This window comes from Uloborus diversus, chromosome 4 (genome assembly GCF_026930045.1).
Source record: "Uloborus diversus isolate 005 chromosome 4, Udiv.v.3.1, whole genome shotgun sequence".
NCBI classification, from domain to species: domain Eukaryota; kingdom Metazoa; phylum Arthropoda; class Arachnida; order Araneae; family Uloboridae; genus Uloborus; species Uloborus diversus.
In genome coordinates, this window is record NC_072734.1 from 140,171,758 (window position 1) to 140,198,472 (window position 26,715).

At 31.9% G+C, this 26,715-nt stretch overlaps 1 protein-coding gene across 1 annotated transcript in view; it reads left to right on the forward strand.

Moving 5' to 3' along the window:
• LOC129219892 (thioredoxin-related transmembrane protein 1-like) overlaps positions 1-26,508 on the forward strand; it is a 32,164-nt gene extending 5,656 nt beyond the window's left edge. The window contains exons 3-6 of the mRNA XM_054854207.1: positions 456-501; positions 4,272-4,548; positions 11,496-11,591; positions 25,940-26,508. Of these exons, the coding sequence (XP_054710182.1) occupies positions 456-501; positions 4,272-4,548; positions 11,496-11,591; positions 25,940-26,035 (515 nt within the window). The 3' untranslated portion in view covers positions 26,036-26,508. The remainder of the gene's footprint in view (positions 1-455; positions 502-4,271; positions 4,549-11,495; positions 11,592-25,939) is intronic.
• Positions 26,509-26,715: the final 207 nt, after the last annotated feature.

Below are 26,715 nucleotides of genomic sequence, written 5' to 3' on the forward strand. Positions count from 1 at the left end.
CTCTCAATCTCAGTTTCGGGATCTTTTCAGGCAGGGGAAAAAAAAACAAAGATTTCAAAAAACTCATAGGCTTGTGATGAAAACTCCTAAATATTGAAATATTTTAATTCTTTTTATTAAATGGCTTTGTTAGAGATGAAGAAAATTTCTTTTATTAAAACACAGAACTGCAAAAATATTGCCTTCACATTGTTCAAAAGTAAAAAAGTCTTTTACAATGTAAAATGCTTTGAACTTCTGAAAGTATTTCTGTAAAGTATTTTTTGTGACTGCTGCTTAGCGATCAGAGGCTAAAAACTTTGCGTGCGTTAAAGAATTAGTTACTATATAAGAATAATATCTTCTCCAACAGACGAAAAATTTGTATTCAATTTATCAATTCTAAATGTAGCTTTATAACTGTAAGCTAAAGAAGATTTTTATTTGTACAATCTGTTTCTTTCTATTACTTCCAGGTTTAAGTGGACGTTTTATGATTACAGCTTTACCAACCATTTTTCAGTAAGTATTGCAGAGTAAATTTAAATGCTTTTTTAATGAATTTTTTTACCAACTTTGATTTTTCGTCCTTTTATTTATTGTATTTTTAACTTATTAAATTGGTTTTATGTATGTACTTGAATTATGCAATTATCATAATTTCTGCATTGAAATTTTTGGGTAAACTGAGAAAAATGAAACCCCACTACTCAGTAGTTTTCATAGTTTGCAATGAATTAGGTTTTGATGAAGACTTCTAGCAAGAGCTCTTATTTTTTTTCTCTTTCTTCAATTGTTGGTCCTAGCAATGATATTGAACTATTTTGAGTTAGTTGGTACCACAAAATAGTTGCTTTTTCTTTTGCACTGGTCCGATTTTTGCAATTTCTGCTTTACTCAGAAGAAGGCTTGGATGCTAACTAACAGTTAATCATGATATCTGCTTTTCAGTCTTAATGTGCATTGTAGCAGGGATTATTAAATATTATTTGTGGGAAAATACGATCAGTCACAAGGCACCCCACAAAGTAACAATATGACCAAAATAGGCAATTTGTACTTTGCATATAAGTTGAATTAAAGTGATATATAATCATTTACCTTTCATTCATGTTCTTGTTAAATCAATAAACCAAAGTTATGTGTTTTGTAACCAATTTTAAGAATTTCTTTGTAGTACATATTGGCAACGCTCTTACATACAGTCGAATGTCGATAACTCAAAGTTTTTAACTCGAATATTCCTTTATTATAAAGTTTTTATCGGGTCCCAAACTCTTGAGACTGTAGTGGAAACTTCATATAACTTGAACTACCAATTATTTGAAATTTTTAGCCGATCCCTTGGGACTTCGAATTATTGAATTGATTGTATTTTACTCTTGAGCTCTCTTACAATTTTTCGGTTATATGAATGATTTTTTTCTATGAATCTTAAGCACACTACTGAAAATACACAATCCTGGTATAGCTCACCTTGTTAAGTGAAGGTTAATGCTTTGGTGGTAACTGAGATTCACCCCCCCCCCCCCTTTAGCTGGAGCAAGGCAGAATTACAATCAAATACCATCCAGCTCATTATGGGTTTCAAAAAACTTTCAGTATTTCCAAATCATTCCCTCCCTCATACAGTGAAACCTGCATAAGTTGACCCCTTGCAGTCTAGTATTTTAGTACTGAATTTAGACAGGGGGGTCAACTTATGGAGGTTGATATATGGGTATAGGGACGAATTCTGTACACAAAAGCAGTCAACTTAGACAGGCGTTTAACTTTACAGGTTTCACTGTACCTTAACATAAATTTGATGCTGTGTTCAAACATTATTTTTCAATATAATTACATGCAGAAAGCTTATTAATTAGGATTTTATGTTTGCAGCAAATTTTTCATTCTATGTCTGCAGAGTTGTATGAGTAATGAATAAAATATATTTTCTAAATTGTTGAAACTGCTATTGATATATGGCACCCTTTGACTTGGTGATATCCCCCACTGAGGACATACCTACGGTGTGTCCGAGTTTGGATGAAAAGATGGCACCAGAGTTTACGTTGCCCCAGAGAAGAGTAATGGCAGCCTTATTTCAAGGATCCTAGTAGCATCATGCAAGGTTCCCAATCCGTGGTGTGCAACAAATCTAGATATAGATACAGGGTTCGTGCTTCCTTAGGAACGCTTAAGAAACGCTTAATTTCATCAAGCAAAATTAAAGTCCTGAAAAAAACCCTTAAAAAGTCCTTAGTTTTCTGAAAATTTCCTTAATTTTTTAAAAACTATGTCAAGTTTGGTCCCCATTTTCTTATTTTTCCTATTTGTTCCCCTCAAATCTTCATTCTCCGCGATATGTGCCGAAAGCGTTTGTTTGGGAAACTTGTCAACACTATCAAACACGTGTTTCGCCAAAAATTGCATGCCTTGTTTGAGATTTCAATCTTTTTTCATCCTGCAAATGTTTCTGTCCATTTTTAATGTTCGAAGGTTTTTTCACCATATGCTACTTTTTATCTGCTCATTTTATTCATTATTTAAATAATAAATTTATTTTAGAAAATATGCAAATGTCGGTCAAAAAAAAAAAGTGTTCCAACTCCCAGTCTCGGATTGTATTGAAACTTGGCATGGTTGCTTTTTTATGTATTTAAGAGAGTTCAAAAATATTTATGGTGAACCTCTTATTGTTTAGGCTTTACAGCCTGTAATTATATATATATATATATATATATATATATATATATATATATATATATATATATATATATATATATATATATATATATATATATTGGGGGGGGGTTAACAATTTAATGAAGCAACTTCAAGTTGTTCTTTTGATCCTGAAAATAGTATTATGAAGTTTTTAAGCCAAAATTTGAGTTCCAATGGAAGGAAAAAGGATAACTAATGATTTTTCCCTCTGTTGTAAATTTTGACTTTACAAATAAACATAATTTTAAAATTTATGTTGTCATTTTCAATACCTTGAATTCAAATGTTTTTAATTAATAAAAGACATTTTTCTCTAATAAATATATGAAAAATTGATAGTATAGAGTGATGCAGCAAAGATTAAACTCTGGCTCCTTACTCTTTATTCAAGGACTCGGGGGGGGGGGGGGGGAATTGCTGCCTTTCTTTAAAAACTTACATTTGGTTAGAAATAAACAAACTTGCAAGAAATGTTGCAATGCCGCAAAAGTTAAACCGTAGTTAAAATATCTTGAAGAAAAGAGATTTTAGTTCTTTTCTCTCACAATTTGCCTCTGACTCCAATGAGGTATGTTAAAAAAATATGAAAAATAATAATGCTTTAATATAAGGGGGTGGTGGAAATACGTTGGTTCGATTTTTTACTTACAATTTTTTATCTCATCGAAACATTTAATGGGTAGTTCGAGTTTCTACAATAAGTTTCACTGAACGCTTCTCAACACTAGAGATTTTTTTTGGAAATGTTGAATTGATAAACTTTTTTTTAATTAATTTTTTAACAGAACCTTGTAAAGTGGTCCAATGCACGTTTTTCCCCCTGATGGGGCACGTTGGACCGCATAACTCAAACAACATTTATTATAGTTTTAGTGATAAATACTATTAAACATTGTAACTACCTTATTCTCTTTTGTGTGTAGAGTGAAAAATGTAAAGTTAGAAGATCAATATAACATATTAAATTGATTTTAATAGATAAATCATCTTTAATTCAAAACAGCAGCAAGCATTCGTCATTAGTACACATAGTTATTTTTAAAAAATCAATTATTGAATACAATAGGTTTCTTATAAACTTATTGTAATTTAATAGGTACATATTAAATTACAATAAGTTTATTGAGATTATTGCCTTCCCTTTGCAACTCCTAACAGGGGTATTTGTGATCAGAAAATTTTGGAATACCGTTTCCGAAAATTGTGGGCTGACAACGCATTCAAAAAAAATTTTTTTAATGATTTGTGTATGCATATTTGAAGAGTTTTTATGAGCTGGGGGAGTAGGTTTGAGCTCCCTCATAGTTTCTGAAAACTTCACACTGTCTTCAGAAAATTTTCCTGACTGCACTTGCACCCCTGACTACTAGCCCCTAATCAAAAGTAGTATAAATGTTTAAATTAAAATCGAATTTAAGAAACTGAGCCCTAGAAAAGAATGGAGTTGTATCTTTGAAAACATTTATCTGAGCAAGTCATGAAAAGATGGTTTATTGTGTGCAACTGTATTACCTCTTGTTATTTCAAACTGATACTAAAGTTCTATTACGTACCATTACGCTGTATCATAACTTTATTTTCAGCATTAAAGATGGAGTATTCCGACAGTACAGAGGGTCCCGTGATAAGGATTCTTTTATCAGTTTTGTCGAGGAAAAAAAGTGGCAGAAAGTTGAACCTGTTTCAAGTTGGTATTCACCGCAATCCATGTCCATGACAATAATGTCTTGCTTTTTCAAATTTTCAATGTTATTGAGAAATGTGCACAACACTATCGTTCAAGATTATGGCATTCCATACTGGGGATCATACATTGTTTTTGGACTAGCTACAATACTTATTGGTGCACTTCTTGGCTTGGTAATAATTTTTAATATGTTTCTGCTACCCTAAAACATCACATAATATACCTCAAACGTAATTTTCCCTCTCTCTCTCTCTCTCTCTCTCTCTTTTTTTTAGTGTTAAAAATGTTGCTTAGTTGGGAAAATATGTCTTAAAAGTTATGCAAGAGTGAAAATCTGTGCCAAAACTTAAAAATTATATTTAAAAAAGAAAAAAAAAACTTTTAAAATGATTTATTTCAATGATTTTTTTATTATATTTGAAGAGTTTTTACAAAGGAAGAGGAGGGGGGGTCGAGCTTCCAAAAATTTTGAACTGTCTCCAGAAAATTTTACTTGAATCCACTTGCACCCCTGATCTAATACATCTTGATACTAAAAGGTCAGTTTTGTAATTTTCGCTCCTAAAAGGAGATTATTTTTTTTTTAATGTTCACTTAGAAAAAATAAATACCGGTTACATTCACTTTTTGTCACTGAATGTCGAAAAAGAGCAAACTAATAAAAAGGGGAGGGGATTCTTCATATTTCTCTTTCCAAAACTTTCGCTCCATGCTTTATTTCAGTCTTTTTGCATCCTGTAAATTTTTCAATGTTTTGAAAAGTGAAAGTTATTGATAACCTACCCTACTTTAAATTAACTTATTTTGTTTATTACTAGCTGCATTGCCCGGCACTGCACGACCTACCTACCTGAAAAATAAAAATTATGTCAAGTAAAACACATGTTCAGCTATCAAGCAAAAAAAAAAGTTTTATTTCCTGTTAATGTGTAGAAAAGAGTAATTTTCTGACTCAAAATTTAAATTTAGAAGTCTGAATTTTTTAAAAATCACCATCTTTATATATTAAGTGGCACCAGGGGCTATCTTTCCATGTTGGCAGGGCCGATAGAATGATGTTGTTAGTTCGATGAATTTGCATGTATTAATGAATTATGCTCTGAAAATTTCAGAAAAATATTTAAATTCTTAGGCTAAAAGTAATTCTAAAACTAACGTACATCAACTCAACAGAATTTTGTAAATCTATTGTGTTCCATAAAAGGTATTAAAACTGGCAGAAAGTGCATTCAATATTTTTTAAAGAAACATAGCAATTAAATCCATTATTCTTTTTGAATACATAAAAAAAGGTTTTCACTCATTTTTTCAGAAATAACTATGATTACGAAATAGACTATATTTCATTTAGAAAGATAATTCTTTTTTTTTTTTTTAGTTCTTCACGCTTGTTTTTTATTATTTTTCTTCACAAAAATATCTTCTGCTACAAGTCAGAAATTCAACTTTATTTAATTTCAATTCTGTGACAAGAAACCTCAGACAATACTTTAAAAAATTAAGATAAGCCTTATTTTAGATTATAAAATCAACTTAAAATGAATAATTAAGGGATATTCTAGCTATCCCTAAACTTCGGGTAAAGTTCATACTGTGCAGCTTTTTAAGGGCTTTAAAATACTGCAAAAATCAAACAGATGAGACTTTTTTTCAATGAGATACTCCCAAATTAATGATTTTCTGAAAAATCAAAATACATATCTTGGAATACTTTTTTTTCTTCGAAAGGTAGCCACAGTTTTATTAATTCAGCAACCTGACAATATGTATAAAATTTCATAATGATCGGTTGAGTAGTTAAGACGCGAAAGAATTACAAGCAAACTCACTTTCTCATTTATATTATTAGTTAGGGTTTCAAAAGTTTTTTTTTTTTTCATTTTGAATAATATTTAGAAGTACAAATAATTTAATACAGGTGTAAAAAAGTCATATATATATATATATATATATATATATATATATATATATATATATATTTATTTATTTATTTATTTATTTATGGTTCATTCTCACAGAAACAGTCATTTTCATGTCCTTATTGTAATTTACAAATGTTTTATGACTCATACATATTTTTAGTGATTTAAATACTGTTCAGGATAGAGTAACAAGATAATGGAAGTAAAATGTATGTATTTTATTTTTAATGTCTTTAAATCAGGGATCGTACGCTCCTTACAAACTCCTTATAAACTCCTGCTTTTTCAGAAAAGAAAATAAAGGCCCTTAAAGCTCCTGAATTTTGCTATTATCTCCTTACAGACTCCTTATTTTATTCTACATGACCTTAAAGATTTTCTTTTATCGCCAATCCGATACGAATGATTACGTTATACCAAAATTTACCGGAATTCTGGTTTTTTTTTTTTTTGTTAATACCGGAATTTTTTTTTTTCGTTAGACTATTTTCTTCCCTACATCCAAATTTTTTTCCAAATTTCTAACGACTATGCCGATACTTATTAACAATTAGCACCTTGTAGACTTGTTGCAGTAATTATTCTAAATTATTTTGCTGGAATAAATTCTTTTATTTGCCTTTTGTAGACTTTTGATGCTTTCATTTTGATTAATGCAATCTCTTTGCATCCGATATGAAAATCGATTTTATTTATTTTTTTTAATGCTGATTATGCTTTTTTGGAGGGCAAATTAATGAAATTTCTTTTTATACCTATAATAATCACCAAGTTAAGTTTTTAAGCCAAATTCCGTGCCCTTTATGAGAGTCTGAAAGTTAAAATCTAAGTCGTTGGTTTAGTTTGATTTTTGCTTCAATTACGTCGATTGTTATTAATAATACGTTTATTGTAGAGCTCTAAAATGCTATTCTAAAATAATTTACTTAAATTAATTCTTTTATGTGCCGTTCTTTATACTTTTATCATGTTCATTTTGAAAATCGCAATCTCTTTGCATCCGTCACGGGTATAAGATTTTTTGCATTTATGATGCTTACTATGACTTTGTGAAGAGGCAAAGAAATTAAGTGCATTTGTATTTTTATTAAAGTCATTAAATTGAAAAGTTTTTTAACGAAATTCTTGTTCTTTAAGAGAGTCGAATGTCAGAAAGTTAAGTACGGAATCGCTGGCTGAAATTAATATGTTTCAATTTCTTTAAGTGTTTTAATACATACATAACATCTGTAATTGCCAGGGTTTGTGTTTTTTTATTTTAAAAAAATCGAACTTTTTTATTTTTTATTTAAAAAAATTGTAGATATTAATTACTTAACATGAATAAACATAACATATTTTATACAATAGATGGAAGAGCAACTTAATAGCTAAACAGTGGTACCACTATTTCCTAGAATTATAATTTTCATTTTTTTAGAAGAAACTCTTAAAATTTGACAGTTTTCTATGTTTATCAGTGCAGTCACACAAAAGTTTTTTGAAATGGTCTACAAAATTTTGATCTATTTTGAAGATTAAAATAATTTGTACAATTTTTTCAAAAGGATCCATAATATTTAAATTGAATTTTCTGTATTTCAATCTCGTATGAGTAACCTTATGTTTCTATGCCAAAATCAAACACAAGCTTCACCGAAAATTGTTTGTTGTGTTTGAAATTAGTGCTTTTGTATCATGTAAATATTTCAATTATTTTGATAGTTGGAAGTTATTTTGACCTCTACTGCTTTCAGTCAGCTTATTCTAGTTCTTATTTTAGCAATTATAAGGTCTTTTTTTTTTTTTTTTTGGTTAGGAAATTGTTAGTATCTGTTTTGTTTCTGAGAAAATACTAAATTTCAATCATTATCACTTATTTTTTATTAATTGTCAAAGTAAAACATATTTAATGGTTACTCCCCCCCCCCCCCCCCCCCCCCCCCCGGTTTTGAATTTGATTTGGAGACGGCTCAAGTCCAAGAAGCAGTAAATGCATATTTTACTATAAATTTAGTATGTTTGTGCATTCAATATAGTGTATGAAAGCAAAAATAAATAATATTAGAGTTGTACATATTTTTTTTGTAATACCTTTTAAAAAATATGTCTTTAAACAAGAAACTAGTCCTTAAAAAGTAAAATGAACTCCTGCAAAACTCCTTACTTTTAATTTTCAAAGTAGAGTATGAACCCTGTAAATGTAAGTCTTAAGTTCTCAAATTATGATTCACTCACTTGCCCCCACTGTTAGTAAACAAGAAGTTCTGTCTAGAACTATACAAGCCTGCTTTCCCATATACCCATACTACTTTCTAGTACCTGATCAATATTCTCAAAAATAGCTAAAATCGCAAATTTTTTCAAACATATTTTTTTAATATTTTAAGCTAATTTCTAGGAATAAAATATTGCTCACTCATCTAAAAGAATTAGATGCGTAAAAAAAGCAGCACCTTTTAAATAAAGCAGCTAATACACTTTTTTCCCTTAAAAAAAATTCTTTAATAGCTTTCAAAATGAAAAAATAATAATTAAAATTAATAAGCTCATTAAAATAAATACATCATATCAAAAAAAATTGTTTCTTTTTCCCCTGTTGCCAAAAATAGTTTTTTAAATGAATAAATGCACTTACCAAAATAAATAAAATATCAACTTAAATAAATACTTTTCATTGTCAAAAAAAAAAATTGTCTGCACATATCTTTATGTAGAAACATAAATGACTTCGAGTTTATTCGCCGAAAACTGAATCCCTAAATTAAAACTTTAGCATGAAAATAAAAACAAGTTATATCAGCAATAATTATTTCACAGTTAAAACCATAGCTGCAGAGTCGGAGTCAATCTCATTTTGGGATAAAGGAGTCGGAGACGAATATCCAAGAATCAGAGTCTGTCATTTGTACTCCTTGTATAAATTTTTGCCAAAGCTACGAAGTCAAGAGTCGAAGTCGGTGAGTTAGAGTTCGATTAATTGTCGGGCACAGGAGTCGGATTCGGAGTCAGGTACCCCTAAATTCTCGGAGTTTGGAGTTTGGCGTCAAAAGCTATTTCCAACAAAATTTGTTTGAAAAAAATCTGCCTTCAAGTACGGAATCTACATTGACTTTCAGTTTCCCCGTAGGCGCTAATGTTAAGGGATGTGAACTGTTCAAAATTGAATGGAAAATTGTTCAAATCAAAGAGATATTTTATATATCAGTTTTTCATTAAAAGCTTTTTCTTACCAAGTGTGTTTGAAGCAAATTCGCCTCACAGTTCGGGATTGCCTTGAATTTCCTCGTTGGCGCTAATGTTAAGTTTTTTTAAACTGTTCAAAATTGAATAAAAAATTGTTCAAATCAAATAGTGAAACATGGGAATGAGGTGTGCTGGTCGAGGTCTTTCGAACAAAAAAAAGTTTGTTCGAATCGGACTATTCCTTCAAAAGTTATTGGGGGGGGGGGGGGACACACCTACAGACGTTTTTTCCCATCTCAATACCCTACTTTGCAATTTTTAATTTTTCAACATTTATTTCATTATTTTATTTATTTTTGACTTTTTGTTTTGCACAATATTTTTAAGATGCATTAAGCCTTCTTTCATGCTTTTTTCTTCTTTTTCTGACTTTTACTGGGAAAGTAGACTAAAAATAAGCAAACTTTTTTCTAAGCAAACAAAGAAAAAAATTAATATATTTTGTGGTTTTGGTTTCAAAATATTAAAGAATGCAAGTAAAAACAACCCATTTAAAATTTATGCTTTCATTAAGAATTAATGCACCTGACTATTTTTAAGTTTGTACTTAGTGATTAGTGTCATTCCCTCACAGTAGTCAATTTCCTTCCCAGAAGGCAATGAAATAATTTTTTTTAGCAAAAGTTGTAGTAATTTACAGCTGGAAACCGAGAAAAGTATTGCGCCATATTTGCATCTTTAGTTTGTCGGAAATTTTTACTTGAATCTATATGAAAGCGTAAAACCAGATATAGATTTTACTTCTTTTTACGTAGTAAAGGAAGTATTGTATTCGCGAAAAAATGTTCCCTCAAATTTCGGCCTAATTTCCCATTTTACTCTTCCCCGAATTAATGTTGAGTGGTTTTTTCGACCCTACCAGACCTTCATAGATGCCTAAGATTGTATGGACACCCGAAATATCCATTTTGACCATCCCTGAGTGAATTACCACGAGTTCTCTCGTGACATTTGTATGTGCGTGTGTATGTATGTACGTATCTCGCATAACTCAAAAACGGTGCATCATAGAAAGTTGAAGTTTGGTATGTAGGCTCCTAGTGGGTCTAGTTGTGTGCCTTCCTTCTTGGTTGTGTTTGGATGTTCTAAAAGGGGTCTTTTGCACCTCTTTGGGGGAAATCAGTGTTAATATCAATGCAAACTTAAGTGATGTTTTAATTTGGCAAACACTTGGCTTATATCGCCAAGTTGGCAACAAATTTCACAAAAATATATATTTTTCGAATTTGATTTCAATTTGGCACTATTGACGAAAAAAAGTTATCCATTGAATTGCATTGAAAATGGTCGATATTGTGAAAATTAATCTCTGTAAAATGCTTTTTTGCATCTGTTTGTGATGAACTAGCGGTGATCATATTTAAAATGTTTCCTTGATTACTCCAAGGCACTATTATCATTAAATCGGTCTAAAAGGAAGTCATGTGATGCACACATCAGCTCGTTTGCATCTGTCATTCCCCACATCTGTTTTTACAGAAGAATAAGATAATGCATAACTAAATAATCATAAGTTACTTCCTCATTTGAGAATATTTGTATATGAATAAACTCCAATATCAGGCATAACTACTAGAATCCAAGTTTAATGAATTGGTCACTTTATAAAGCATCATTTCCTTGAGGAAGGGTCATTTCTGAGTTAGAGTATAATGCTATTCAAAAAATGATTCATTTTTCAGAACCTATATTATTTTCATAAAGCCCTAACATATATCTATTTCTTTAAAAAGTTTTATTTGATTACACCCACTTTCATTTTTCTGAACTTAATAAGTGCAGAATGACATTTTATGAAAATGCCCCTTAATGCTAAAATGCAATATGTTTTTCTGGCGTCAAATTTTAAAATTTAATCCCTGTGGCATTTTATGAGAGAATAAAAATTCTTAACCATATTTTCAACAAAATTGATTGTGATATGTAAAAATTGATTTATATGTGATCTTAATTGTTTTTGTTTCTTTTTACAGATTATAGTTTGTTCTATTGATTTCTTCTGCCCATCTAGAGCTGGATATGAAGTACTGCAAAGGAATCCTGATGCTGGTACTAAACATAAAGAAAAAGTTAGTATTTATTCATATTTTATTCTAGGGTTAGGCGATATAGTCATACATCAATATATATATTTTATATATTATATATATTTACTACTGCCAATATATATAATAAAATATATATTGGAAACAATATTCAAATTTCAATCAGTCTGATATATCCTCAGATCGTACTTAATTCGGAATTAATTGAAATAATGACTAAAAAATCTATAATCAGGCAATTGTACAAAAAGTGGTCCTGACACACCAAAAATTCTTTTTCACATCAGGGAAACAAACCTTATTTTTTGATAAAGAAATACCTGCTCTTTTCAGTTCCAGCATTAATTTTGAGTTTAAAATATTTTTATATCATATTTTAGCATTATTTGATAACGTTTAGACAAAGTCAAAAAAAAAACATTCGTAGTGAAACAAATGTACAGCCATTTTTTTACTTAGTTGAAGGTTTTTTTTTTTTTTTTTTTGTGTTATTTTTAATAACCAGGCGTAAGTTCGATCCATATATTTAATGAAAGCAATGATTATATACAGTGTAATGAATATATTTGCATATGAAAAAACATTATGAAGTAAAATATATAATACATAATCGCCTACCTTTGGTAGTGCGTAGAACGAAACATGTTGTATAGATAATGGCTGACTGGAGAGTACTGCCCAGTTCGATTCGCTAGTGTTACAATTAATATGATATAAGTGCGTTTATTAAAGACGCTTAAGGCGACATCTGGTGATCTGAAAAAATAGTTAAAGGAATTAAAGTTCTACATTAAGTTTCTGTAAGCAAAATGTTCTATCATATCCCCTGGTTTTGCTATAGAAACTTAAACCAGGTTCATTTTACCTCTACAATACTCGTATTTTACTTTAGGAAGAGGTTTAGTCATTATATCTGCAAGCATCTCATTAGTTGGAAGATAGTCCAAGTCTATAATGTTTCTGATGAACAAGTCTTTGATGTGATGATACTTTGTATCAATGTGTTTGGTTCGTGAACTGAATTTCTCAGACTGCACCAGCTTTATTGTGGATTGGTTATCTTCAAACACTTTTACTGGCAATGACTGAGAAAGTTCCAAGTCGTTTGTGAGTTTTAGCAGCCATAAAAGTTCTTGCATTGCTTCAGACAGAGCTATATATTCAGCTTCAGCTGACGATAATGAAACTGTAGTTTGTTTCCTCGATGCCCATGAAATTAGTGAGTTTCCGAGAAATATCAGGTATCCTGATGTTGATTTCCTGTCATGCTGGTCTTGTGCAAAACCTGCATCCGTGTACACAGTCAAAGTTGGTGCTGATTTTGCTGTTAATTGTAAACAAATTTCTTTTGTACAGTTTAAATATCTGATGACTTTCTTTATTGCGTTCCAGTCCTTTTGGGTAGGATTATTGCATCTTCTGCTTAGTATGTGAACTGCTGAAGTTATATCTGGACGTGTAACAGTCGAAATAAACATAAGACTTCCAATAGCTTGCCTGTATTGATCATTCGAAGTTAGAAGATTTTCTTCTTTTTGCAAACTGTAATAATTCGTTTCCATTGGTGTGCTGGTTGGTTTAGCATCATCCAATCCAAACTGTTTCACAAGTTGATCAATTTTATTTTTCTGTGAGAGCATAAAACTTCCATCCTTTTTCCTGTTAACTTCCATGCCTAGAAAATATTTGGTTTCTCCCAGTGATGTTATTTTATAACCTTTTTGCAAATCACCTATTATATTCTTGATTAACTTTTCTTCTTTTGCTGTAATCAAAATATCGTCAACATAAACGATTAGATTTATTCTATCTTCATTAGTTCCTTTTGTAAATAAACAGGGGTCAGCTTTGCTTTGTGAGAATCCGAGATTCGTTAATGTCTTTTCCATTTCAATATTCCAACATCTTGCAGCTTGCTTTAAACCATAAATTGATTTTCTTAGCTTGCAAACTTTGTTTTTATGATTTGGATCTTCAAACCCTTCTGGTTGTAGCATATAAATTTCTTCGTCTAGTTTACCATTCAGGAAAGCTGTTTTAACATCTACTTGATACACTTTTGCCTTGTTAATTGCTGCCCAACTAAGAAAAGTGCGAATTGTTGTATGTCTGACGACTGGCGAATATGTTTGATCAAAATCAATTTTGTACTTTTGTGTAAAACCTTTTACAACAATTCTTGCTCTGCATTTCACTTCTTGACCGTTTTCGTCATATTTAGTTTTGAAAATCCACTTGTTTCCAACTGCACGTTTTCCTTCAGGTAGTTCGGTCAGTTCATAGGTATCATTTTCTTTTAAGGACTGTATTTCTTCTTTCATAGCTGTGAACCATTTTTCTTGCTCCAATTTTGGTAATCTCAGTACTTCAACAAAAGATTGTGGATCTCTATTTTCATGTGACACAGGAAGATTTGTTTCAGCCTTGTATATCAACCTTTCTGGTGGAATACCTTTTGTTTTTCTGCTTGATCTTCTTTGAAGATTTTCTTCTTCCTCTACTTCTACTACTCCTTCATTTGTTTGCTCATGTTCTTTTTCTAACACTTCTTCACTGCAGTCTTCATGTTGCTGAGGCAGATTAAAGTGAATTAAATCCGATTGATTGATGTAATAATCTTCTGCTCCTTCCTTCGATTCATGTATCTCTTCAGAAAATTTTACTGTTCTGCTTACTACTATTTTTCTTCCACCTGTATAGATTCTATATCCTCTACTTCTCATATCATATCCTACAAAGGTTCCTTCTATTGCTTTTTCATCAAGTTTCCTCCGTTTCTGTTTGTGAACGTACATGTATGCTTTGCATCCAAAAACTTTCAAATGACCCAAATTTGGCTTTTGTCCGTTCCAAAGTTCGTAAGGGGTCTTCGGAGCTGCTTTTGTAGGCAATCGATTTTGAAGATAATTTGCTGTTGAAACTGCTTCTGCCCAAAAACTTTTTGGTAACTTTGAGTTTATAAGCATAGCAACAGTCATTTCAAGTAGAGATCTGTTTTTGCGTTCAGCCGTTCCATTAGAAGACGGTGAGTAAGGAACTGTGGTTTGATGAGAAATTCCTAGCTCTTTGAAGTAATTTTCCATTTCTTTGTTACAGTATTCTCTTCCATTGTCGGATCTTATTGCTTTAATCTTCATTCTAAATTTATTAGTTGTTGATGATACATATTCTTTGAATTTATCAAAAACTTCATCTTTTGAAGAAAGAAAATACACATAAGTATACCGCGAATAATCATCAATAAAAGTTAAAAAATATCTTTTTCCGCCTAAACTTTCAACTTCAAATGGGCCTGCTAAATCAGTGTGGATTAAATTTAAAATCTGTTCTGATCTATAATTAGCATTCTTAGGATATGGTTTCTCCGTTAACTTAGCTTTAATGCATGTTGAACAATCTAAGTTATGCGAACAGTTTTTAATTTGTATTCCTCTTGCTAAGTCATCCTTCATTATTTTCTTGATCGCTTCAAAACTTCTGTGGCCTAATCTTTGATGCCATTTTAAAATACAGTTTGAATCCGAGCAAGTAACATCTTTTTCAGATACGGTAAACGACCTTTCATCACTTTTAATTATATCCAGTTTGAATAAATCATTAGTTGGTTCTCCTTTCAGTATAATCTTATTATTTTTCGTAACTGTGCATTTATCACTTTCGAATGTAACAACACAACCATTATCAGTACACGCTTTTACAGATAATAAATTGCTATCTAAGTCTGGTACATATAAAACATTTTCCAACTTGATTCTGTTTATTGTGTTGTCAAAAGTTTTTACTTTGAAACGTATATCACCAATACCTTGAGATTTTAGTTTCTCCCCATTCGCAATAGTCACACTTTGCTTCTTACTTTTATCTAGCTGACAGAAAAGATTTAAATTACGCGCCATATGTGAAGTGGCACCTGAATCAATCAGAAATTCAGTATCTTCTGCTAAATTAGAATATTCATTTGTTATTAAAACCGATTCATCTAACTCACTACAGTAAGTATCCCCGTTATTTAGTGCATCGGTTTCATTCCCGTTATTTATGGCTTCAGATTCCCAAGCACACTTGCTTCTTTCTTTATATTTTACTTCCGCCTTGGAATTATTTGGCTTGTACTGACCTTGAGCGCTGCGGAATCTGCATTCGTTAGTGAAATTTTTATTTTTGTAGTTTTGTTTCGGCTTCGAATCTCGAGAGGCGCCGCTTGCTTGTCGATTTAAATAATAGCATTGATCTCGAAAATGGTTATTTCTTTTACAAATATCGCAATACTTTTTCGTGAATCGTTTACTGGTTCCTTTCAAAGCCATAGAATCTACTTTGTTATGAACTTGTTTCATTTCTTCTCTACGCGTATATTCGTCTATTAATTTCCCTTTTACATATTTTAAAGTTAATTCATCTTCCGATTTACTTTCTATCGCAGTTATTAAGTTACTGTATGAATTTGGCAATGAACATAACAGAATTGCTATTAAGTTATTTTCTTTCACTTCTTCGCCAATGCTTCTTAATTTTTCCGTTAATTCTAAGACTTCGGTAATATGATCTTTAATTTTTGAGTTTTCATAGTATTTAATAGAATATAATTTTCTAAGAAGAAATAATTTATTTGTTAAATTTACTCTCTCATGTACAGATTTCAAGTGTTCCCAAGTTTCTTGTGCTGATTTGGAATGCAGGACATGAATTATTTGCGAATCGCTAATATTTAGGCAAATTAAAGCCCTAGCATTTCTATCACCTTTATTCCATTTTTCATCTACTTTTTCCGGTTTTGCTTCGAACACGACATCATATAAGCCTTCTTTAATTAAAAGTTGTTCCATTTTAAACTTCCAAATTGAATAATTGCCATCATTAAGTTTGTCAATATACACAGCATCTTTTTGAGCCATTGTGATAAATTGAAAGATATATGTGAACACAATTTAAAATACACAATAACAATACTTATAGAGAAAAAAAATTCTTCTTTAAAGAACTAGTTTTTCTTTTTCAGTTTTTACACTTGCGCCTTTTTTTTTTCTTTTAAGTCAGCCATTTGAAAAGTTATACTTATTTTTCAAAAGGTTAAGTTTCATTTTGAAACATTTACGACTTTAAATTTACTTAATTGAAGTTAAATACTAAACATCAAAATCTTCAATCACTTCAGTCTCATAATCAAATGTTATTTTTAATAACCAGGCGTAAGTTCGATCCATATATTTAATGAAAGCAATGATTATATACAGTGTAATGAATATATTTGCATATGAAAAAACATTATGAAGTAAAATATATAATACATAATCGCCTACCTTTGGTAGTGCGTAGAACGAAACATGTTGTATAGATAATGGCTGACTGGAGAATACTGCCCAGTTCGATTCGCTAGTGTTACAATTAATATGATATAAGTGCGTTTATTAAAGACGCTTAAGGCGACATCTGGTGATCTGAAAAAATAGTTAAAGGAATTAAAGTTCTACATTAAGTTTCTGTAAGCAAAATGTTCTATCATTTTGAAAACTATCAAACATCATGAACACAGATGATTTACTATAATTATGTCTCACTTTTTTTAATAAAGACTTTTGATAAGGTTTTGACCCCCAAAACATGCAGGTCACTTTTTATTGGTCACACACGTAAAGCAAAAGGAACAAAAGTTTTCCTCCAAGGTCAAATTAGGGGACTAGAAGAAAAATATCTTCTTTACTAATAATAAAGCTGAATGTCCCTCTGTCCGGATCTCTGTGATGCGCATAGCGCCTAGACCGTTCGGCTGATTTTCATGAAATTTGGCACAAAGTTAGTTTGTAGCATGGGGGTGTGCACCTTGAAGCAATTTTTCGAAAATTCGATGTGGTTCTTTTTCTATTCCAATTTTAAGAACAAAACTATCATACGACGGACGAGTAAATTACGAAATTTTCATAACCTGGAACCATAAAATGGGCACAAGCTAATTGGAAAGTTACGAAATTATCATAAAGTGGAACCGTAAGAGGAGTACAAGTTAATTGGCAAGAAAATTCACCATACATTATTTGCAAATATACAGGCGAACCAAAAGACTTTTAATATTTCTATTACGGGCAAAGCCGTGCGGGTACCACTAGTATATCATAAATTAACTTGATACATGACACATGTTACCTGACTTTCAACTTCAAACATACAGCAGAAAACTTTTAACAAGGCTTTTTGAAAGGTGTCACACACATAACACTCCTGAATGGTTTTCATTATAAGTTGGATCTTTACATTTGAATCTAAGGGAAAAAAAGTACTTTGCATAATTCAACTAAAAATATTGTGTGCAGGCACTGAAACCAAAACTCAATGAGTGTTAAAAAAATAAATAAATAGAATGATGTAGAAATAGTTTATTTCATACCCAAAGAGCAGTAACTAAGTTCTAGAGTTCATCACCAAGTGGTCAAAATTCGACCATATTCATAAATGAATATTTGAGAAAACTTGTATGAATTTAACTATTTCCAACATTTTTATTTCTACTCTTACTCATGTTTACTGCATTTCGGGAAACATACGATTTTTATATGTACACATAATAACAAACAGTAATAATTTATTCCAATTTTACTTTTTGTCTGTTAATCTCAAAATAAATGGATTAAAGAGGATATTTCAAAAATGGAGTTGTTTCTGAAATTGTAAAATAATTTTTTTCTGAAAAAGCTTGCTTAAAAACATGGGTTTTAACCATTTTTTAAATAATTTGAAAAAAAATTATATTTTTTAACAATTATTTTAATTGATGCACAGATTAAAATTCATCTTTTACGTGTCTGCAAATTGCATCGAAAGTGATGAAATGTGATTCACTGATGCCATTAGTGCACATTGCAAATTATCATAACCTGGAAACGCAGTTAAAAGCAAAGTGTAAACATTTAGTGCTGCAATGGAGTAGCCCACCAAAGTACATCACTTGTAAAGACTATGCCTTATTTCCAAAATCGGACTTTTTAAAAAAAATAATAAAAAATAACTGCTGGGAGTAAAAGTTTTCTGTCTCCTCCTTTTTTTTTTTTTTTTTTTTTTTTTGCTTATTCTATCAATTTCATTGACTAAAAGAAGTACTTTGGACTGAAGAAAATAGCCCCATTGAGAAATTGGTGTGGTCGTCAAACAAATACTTGGCTTGAATAATTTTCTTTTGGATACCATGTTGCTTTGTGCTAACCCTATGCAAATAGATATTTCCTTACTCTTTGTTTACATATACAAAGGAAAACATTTTTCGCGCTGGCATTGGAAACATAAAATTTCACTCCAATAGATGAAAATCGCCAATTATCCAATTTTCAAAATTTCCCATATGAAATGAAGCATCAAAACTCAGTTTATACATAAAACTTCTGTGTGAATATGAAACTTCTGTGTGTTTATAAAACGTCCACTATTATTGAGTAAGTTTTTTCTTCGTCATTATAAATTTCCAAGTAACAAATGAATGACCTCTACTCGGGGCAACATGTAACTATCCATTTGAAAACACTGGACGTTGCAATAATAGTACAATTTTTTTAAAAAGTCGTCTTTGTGATTTGTTTATAGTTAAGAGAGGTGCATAACTGATGTGACACTTTTCAACATTTTCGACCCTCTCCCCCCTTTATCACAAAGTCTCTCACTTCACCATACCCCTTCTTCCCTATGTCACATGTCACACTGTTTTTCATAACGTTCCTTTTAAAAAAAGGCTTGTCGCATTCTCTTTGTATGTCCCTCTTGTTATTTCTTTCCTCTCTCTTGTCACAAACTGTTACTATTTCGTGAACCCCAACTTAAAGTGGGACTTCATTCGTGGACTGTTCCTGTTTTCAGGGCGGTAACCAGAAAATAATTTCCGGGAGGATTTAAAAACTCTCATGTGGAGTTTTGCGCTATTTGTGCTAATGTTCAAGTCGTCGGGTTATCTATTATATATTTTTTGGAAATTTTTAACTATAAACGAATATTTTCATGTCAAACCGGACTTTTCCGGGGGGGGGGGGATCAATGCAAAGACCCCCCCCCCTCAGGGCCACGTCAAGCCTGATCGGCGCATTTGTGCAAATGTCTTTTGAACGCCTTTATGCAGTGACGTTTAAGCAAAGTATAGTTAACTCCTGGGGTCAGGTTTTGTAGATAAATGCAATATGGAAAAAAATACGTTTGGCATTTAATTTATTAAAATTAAAAAAAACCTGTAAATTTTCAATTTTGGAACACAGTGTACGTGTTTACTTATTTCAAGTATGGGGGGGGGACAGGATACACTGTCCCTTACACTGTTGATATACTGTCCAGAAAGAGCAAGATGTCTATTTCTGGACTTTATATTGATCGATATTTAGTTTGTTTCTGAAGAGAATGTTTCAAAATATAGAAAATTATGAAAAACCTACTTTACCGAGATAGCAGGATTTTTTTAGACTAGGCCTGGTTTGACAAACCCGGCCTGTGATATGCTAATGCATTTTTGGAAAAAGAAATTATTTTAAACATCAAAGTTCACACCGCTCTAAATATCTCTCTAATTAATAAATAATTTAAAGTGTTATGCTGGTCAAAATATGACAAAAGAGTACTGAATAGATTTCTAAATTGAAGTACAGTCGGATCCCGCTACAACGCGATCTGACTTACGCGAAATGGCTATAACGCGAGTTTTTCATGAGTAATGAATTTTTTAGTGTGGACACAAATTACTCGCCTGCAACATGAAATTTTTCGGAAAAGAGCGGCGGAGAGTAAGAATGGGCTTCGTTGACACTAAATATTGGTTTTGTGAATGGACTTTCATCCCTTTAGCATCACTGAAAGCGGAAGTTCACCCACTTTATTAGTCTAAACAACGCTTTGCTTGTACAAATAACCGCTCCGATTCTTAACTTTTTTTTTTCATTTTATGTATGAACGTTGATAAAATACATTCTGATATCATTCTGATCGCGCAGCATAAACCTTCTTCATTTTTTTAATTATAAATATATTTACTATATCTATACTGTTACGTGCTATAATAAAGGTGTAGTGTACATACTGTAAGTACCATACTTATTTTAAGTTTCTCTCCCCCATTAATCATTGATTTTGTGCTAAATTACAGAATTTTATTTCAAATAATAACTCTTTTTCTAAAATACAGCAAAAGTCGGTGGTTTTTTGTAAAAGATACTGCAATATATAGTTAATAAATGGTTTGAAACAATATGAGAGGTGTTTACAAACGTCTGAAACAATTGGGTATGTTTATAAAAAATTATTAAACATACCTTGTTCCACAACGCGAAATTCCGACTTACGCGAGATGTCTTGGAACGCATCCCTCACGTAAGTCGGGACTCGACTGTAGAGGATATTTCCCTTTAAAATCTAAAACTGAAATTATTTCTGGTAAAATAAAAAAATTTTAAATATGGTACCGTTACAAAAGGCTTTGAATTTAAGATCCAAAACAAATACATAGTCTCTCCAAAGTTTTTTTTTTAATTTAATGCACAAATAGTTATAAGGGAGGGGGGAAATCAAGTAATTATGGTCAACACTTTTCGGAACTAAAAAAATTATCCTAAATTATTGTCTACAATGTATGAATATTACGCACATCTAAATAATATGCAAATGTGCTTACCGTATTTTTTTAAATGTATAACAACATGAAGCAGTAAAATTAGAACCAATTAAAAATCACAAAAAGTCTATGTTCTCACAAATTATAATACAAGATTTTCACCCCAAGAACTGAAATGGGGATAAGCAAATTTCTTGCTCCTCGTATGTTCAACCTTGTGTAATAAAGACCTACCGAAAGGCATTCATGGCTCCACATTAAGAAGGAAAATGCTAATGTATGCATTAATTAAAGTCACTTGTTTTCGGTGTAAAAGATAGCACTTCTTTTGAATAGCAGGTTTAGACACAACAAGTCAAGAATTTTTCCTTTTAAATTCTCAGCGAGACGGATTGTTTCAATGAGCAGTATAATTTCACTGCCTCCATTAGATATCATGAAGAATTAAATTTTACTTTTTGGTTAGAGTTTATTTTCCCTTCATTTGAAACATTTTTGATCAGTAGAGCTCGGCGCCCTTTAGGCTCTGGCCCTGTCGTGCGCAGCACAAAACCTTGCACGTAGGGACGGCGTGGCCCTACGTGCCACCCCCCCCCCCTGTATACGGTCCTGCCTGTCCCCAAAGCAGAATACTACCAAATTTGTGACATACGTTGCAGAACAGAGGCCTAAAGCTGCAGAACAATTCTGTTCAAATGTGAGAGAAAAACTCGGACAAATTTTCTGCAGAAATTCTATAGATTTCTGAAATTTCTGCAGAAACTGCAGATTTTCTACTTATATCTTCCAACTCAAGAAAGAATGTTGCAAAAATTCTGCAGATTTCTTTAAGGAATCTACAAGAAATCTGCAGAATTTGTACAAAATTAAGATATTTTCCGAAATTCTACTGATTTCTGCAGAAAATCATTTTTGACTACCTTGCCTACAACCTGCTTTGCCCTTAAGCACCCTACAAAGATGAGATTTTTCCAGTTTTTGCCGGAATTCTCTGGCTTTCTACGTTTGTTTCGTAAAGTTTTCATTCTTGTTTTATTTCTTCAGGCCTCATAGCAACCTTATATTTCTTATAAATCTGAAATGATTCTGATTTTACTTCTGATTCTGTTTTTGGTTTCCCTTCTCCTGAAATTTCAGCTTTAAACGCATGTTTTGAAAACATGCCGACATTGAAACACGTCCGTCGCCGAAAATTGCTTGTCTTGTTTGTGAATTCAATCCCATTGCATCCAGAAAATATTTTAATTATTTAGAAAGTTTTGAAATGTTTTATTATGTGCAACTCAAACTCGACTTATTTTATTTTTTATTTTAGCAGTTAGTTTATTTATTAACATTATTTTAATTGCTCTTTCATCCATGCCATGAAAATTAACCAAAAAAAACGTAGTTTGACATCTATGTTCGGATTTTGTGAAACTTTGTATCTTTGCTCTTTCTATGCATTTTAGAAAACATTTTAAATATTTTTGGAGAATCTCAATCGGTTTAGGTTTTACACCTTGTTAAGTTTTTTTTTCTTTTTTGATTTTGTCATGATCAACTAATTTTGTAAATTCAATGCTCTTTAATTAGTCATTTGGTTGAAAGCTGTGATGCTTCCGGAAGTATCTCATACCCACAGAAATAAATAGCAACAGTCAAGTTTAAATAACTGAAAAAAAACCCTCCAATATAAAATGATTTTGGGCACCCTATTTGTAGAAAATGTCTCGTTTTCACGCGTATAATTCTTGAAGTATACTTGCAGAACAATTTTGATCAAATGATTTTACGTTGCAGAACATCGTAAGGTATTCTGCTTTGGGGCTGCCTGTTTTGTGGTAACCATATACAAATATGTATTTCCCTACTCTTTGTTTACGTATGCAAAGAAAAACATTTCATTACACAATACCAAAAAACACACATGCATACTTTTCCCTTTTGTTGCTAATTCCACTCATCCAAAGTCTGAATCGTTTGGGAGAAATGAATGACCTGGCACAAGATATTTTTGATCAATGATTTCAATGTCTGTTTCTCCACTTTGAATGAATCTCATTAAACCTGGGGTTGTATTTATGTCAGTTTTGCCTAGTGCATATAGCGCTGTACATTGTTACTTTTTTCTTATTGCAAGCATTTAATTTTAAAGGCTTTATTAAACAAGAAACTAAATCTTGGGAGCATCAAAAAGCTGCAGTCTCGTCCCGAACATAAAAGAACCCGGTGCCTTTTTCTAAGTTGTGCACCCCAAAATGGTAGCAGCAGTGGCGGCGATTCGGGAGGGGGGGGGGGCAAGGGGCGACTGCCCCCTCACTTTTTTTATCATCAAAGATTGCCTCAACGTTAAGATTTCTATTTCAAAATATCCTGGGTGAGATTACCTGAACATTAACTTCACCAAATATTGTTTAAAATTTCAGTTTTAAAACTTCAATTTTGAAAATTTATCGTAGAAAATCCCTGAGCGCACTCCCTCCCTCCTTCCGTTAAATTCAAAGATGACCTAAATTTTTGTTGTAAAGAACTTGGTTTGAATGGAAAAAAAATCAAGAAGAGCATACCCCTAGATAGCGTAGAACTGCATTTTTAAGTCTCCAACTAAGAAAAAAGAATCCGGAGATCTTTTTCTGAAGTCCCCAAAAGAAGTTCAAGACTCAGTTCTTAAGATTTCATCAGTTCAAAAAAAAAATATATATATATATTACCCTTTCGTTCCTCCAAAACTCAATAAAAGAGAAGCCTGAAATAACATTTTAAAAGACATTTAAAAAATTTTTTCAACTTTGCAAAATTTCTGGGAGAGAACCCCAAGCCCCTTGCCCTAAGTTTCCTGAAGACGTCTTTAAGACATCAATTTAAGATTTTTTTGCAGAAAGAGCCGTCCTCACCCTTACATTGCCAAAGACAATCGAAACTTCTTTGTTTTTATTATTATTAATTAGACTTTATATTTTAAAAAAACATTACGGGGACAACCGCGGAAACTCCTCTCCGTTCCCCAAACGTTGACCAAACTATACTAAAAACGTTTTTAAAACTACAATTCCAAAACATTTACAGGAGGGAAAATCAGAAGCCCCTCCCCCCTCCCCCCAGTCACTCATCATAGCCTAAAATAGTCTTCAACTTCCTTTAAAAAAATTGTCCCCGCACTTATAAGCCCCACTCGCCGCCTCTGGGTAGCAGTAACAATTTTGCTTCTGGTAGGCATCACTTACTGTCAGTATTGGAAAAAGGAGAGCTGTCCGCAATCCCTAATGCAAACATAACTGTCTTGATCGATCATGGTTGATTTGATATCTTTTTTCATACTTTATCCTGCAAATTCAGCTTTTCCAAGGGGCAACACGTGTTCAGTTTTCGATTGTTCAACGCTGCCTAGCATTCAAGTCGGCGCCTTTGATGTTTCGAATAATGATACAGCCTGTATAAAATGTTTTCGAGTCAAGCTTTGGAAAAAGTAAATGAAGCTGTTAATCAGCTGTGTGACTTACACCACTGTCATTTTCCATCTTACTGCTGTTTTAGTTAGTTAACATAATTGATGCTGCTCATACTGGCTAAATGTTGAACTACTGACTTGCACCATTGTCACACTGAATAGAGGAACTAAAAAGATACAGATTTCTGTATGTAACCAAAATTGGAAAAAATTTTACTGACATCACTTTTATTACAAGCAGCCCATATGTATTGGAATAAGTACAAATTAAGCATATTATATATATATATATATATATATATGCAGACCTGCCAATTCTCCCGTTTTTCACGGGAGACTCCTGTTTTTTATTCCATTCTCCCGGTTGTACATTTGAGTATCCATTTCTCCTGTTTTTTTATTCTTTTTCGGGTTTTTTCTTTTTTTTTTTAAATTAAACTTTATTTTCTTCCTTAAAATAGTTACTCACAGCCCTAATAGATGGCGTGGCTAGCAGAGCAAACTCGCACTGCTCAGTGAGCTTTACGTTCGACGACCGGTTAGTTAATCAAGTGACAGCTAATGATCACGTGCTCCAATCAACTGCTTAGAATGGTAACGGATGCGGTAACTGGTTGATCATAGGACGCTGCGGTTAGTAACCGGTTACTTACCGGTCGACCGGTGAGGTTCGTCGAACGCAAGGTGAGTGGCAAACATCCGATGGGTGCGTTCGGAGTGTCGACCCCAATGCTTCCGGATATGGTGTTTTGGTGGCACTTCCACTTCTATCTCACGCATGCGCCGTTGCCGTTTTTTGCGGTATCGTTCAGTTTTCAGACGCATGCTAACTGCGCCGCGTGTTTCAATCTTGCGTCTTGAGCTACAGCGTGCGTTGTAGTTTAACATTCATCTTTAGCGATGTCTGAAAAAAAGAAATATCTACAAACTTATAAGAGCAATTATACGAGTGAATTCTCTATCATGAAAAAATCCAATAAATACTTGTTATAACAGTGTTTTTTACTTATTATAGCATCGTTTGAAATCTCTCTTTTTCTCCCTTAAAGCTTTGACTAGATCTCCCGTTTTTTCTTTTCATAAGGTTGGCAAGTCTGATATATGTATTTATTTATTTATCTATCACTAGAATGAAGTATTTCTTTTCATCTATGGAATCTAACCCCTATGTTAACAGTGCTTTTAAGTCTTAATTTATGCGGTTTTGATTTACACTGCATTTCCATGGAATGTAACCCCCGCGCAAAACGATGGTCTGCCATATCTCTTTGGTTCTTCTCAAAAACAAATATGCAGTTTTGTATTTCATTCTTGAATATGTACTTAAGCGTACTAATAAAAAATATGATCCTTATATATATTTTATTCTAGGATAGTGATGGCGAATTCGAAGGTGAAGATGTAATCAAAGATGATACTGGTGATGATGCTGAAATCAGGAGGAGAAGAGAACCATCTGAGAATTAGATTTCAATGATCTTTTCCCTTTTCATGTCATTCATTGACAATGGTGGTGATACTGAAGATACTAATATTGGGTATTTTTGTAATTGAAGAAAGTTTTATATTTGTTAATAACTAATGAACTGTTTGGATGCATTATTTTACAATCTTATGAGGATGTTTTCTTTGTGAAACTCAATTTCTTAAGATTTTTTTCTTGATTTCATAAGCACTTTCTGTTTCAACTTATTAATTTCCTGCTCAATTTTATGTTTTAAAAACACCCATCATCTGATTTTTCCCCGTATTTATGTTTTTATTAAAAAATTACTATTAAATTTTTTTGGAATTTCGGAATGTTGGTCTGTTCTTCTTGAGTGCTTTTGGTTGTACTGTTGTTTCATGTTTGTTGCATGCAAAGTTTTAATTTATGAATTTGTTGGATTTGTACAGATCATTGTCATCATTGTATTTATTTTTTGTATTGAATAAATTTTTCATCAAATACACTTTTGTATTGAATTATTAGAATCGCATGCATACGTCATCATTATTGGGACATTTAAAAATAAAATTTCTGTTTCATTTCACTGATGAAGATCACTTAAAACTTCATCAATTCATTGCTGAAATTCTGTGATAAGGAATTTAAAGGGTGCTGTCAAAGGTTCATTTTTTAGCAGTTTCTTTCTTTTTTTTTTAAT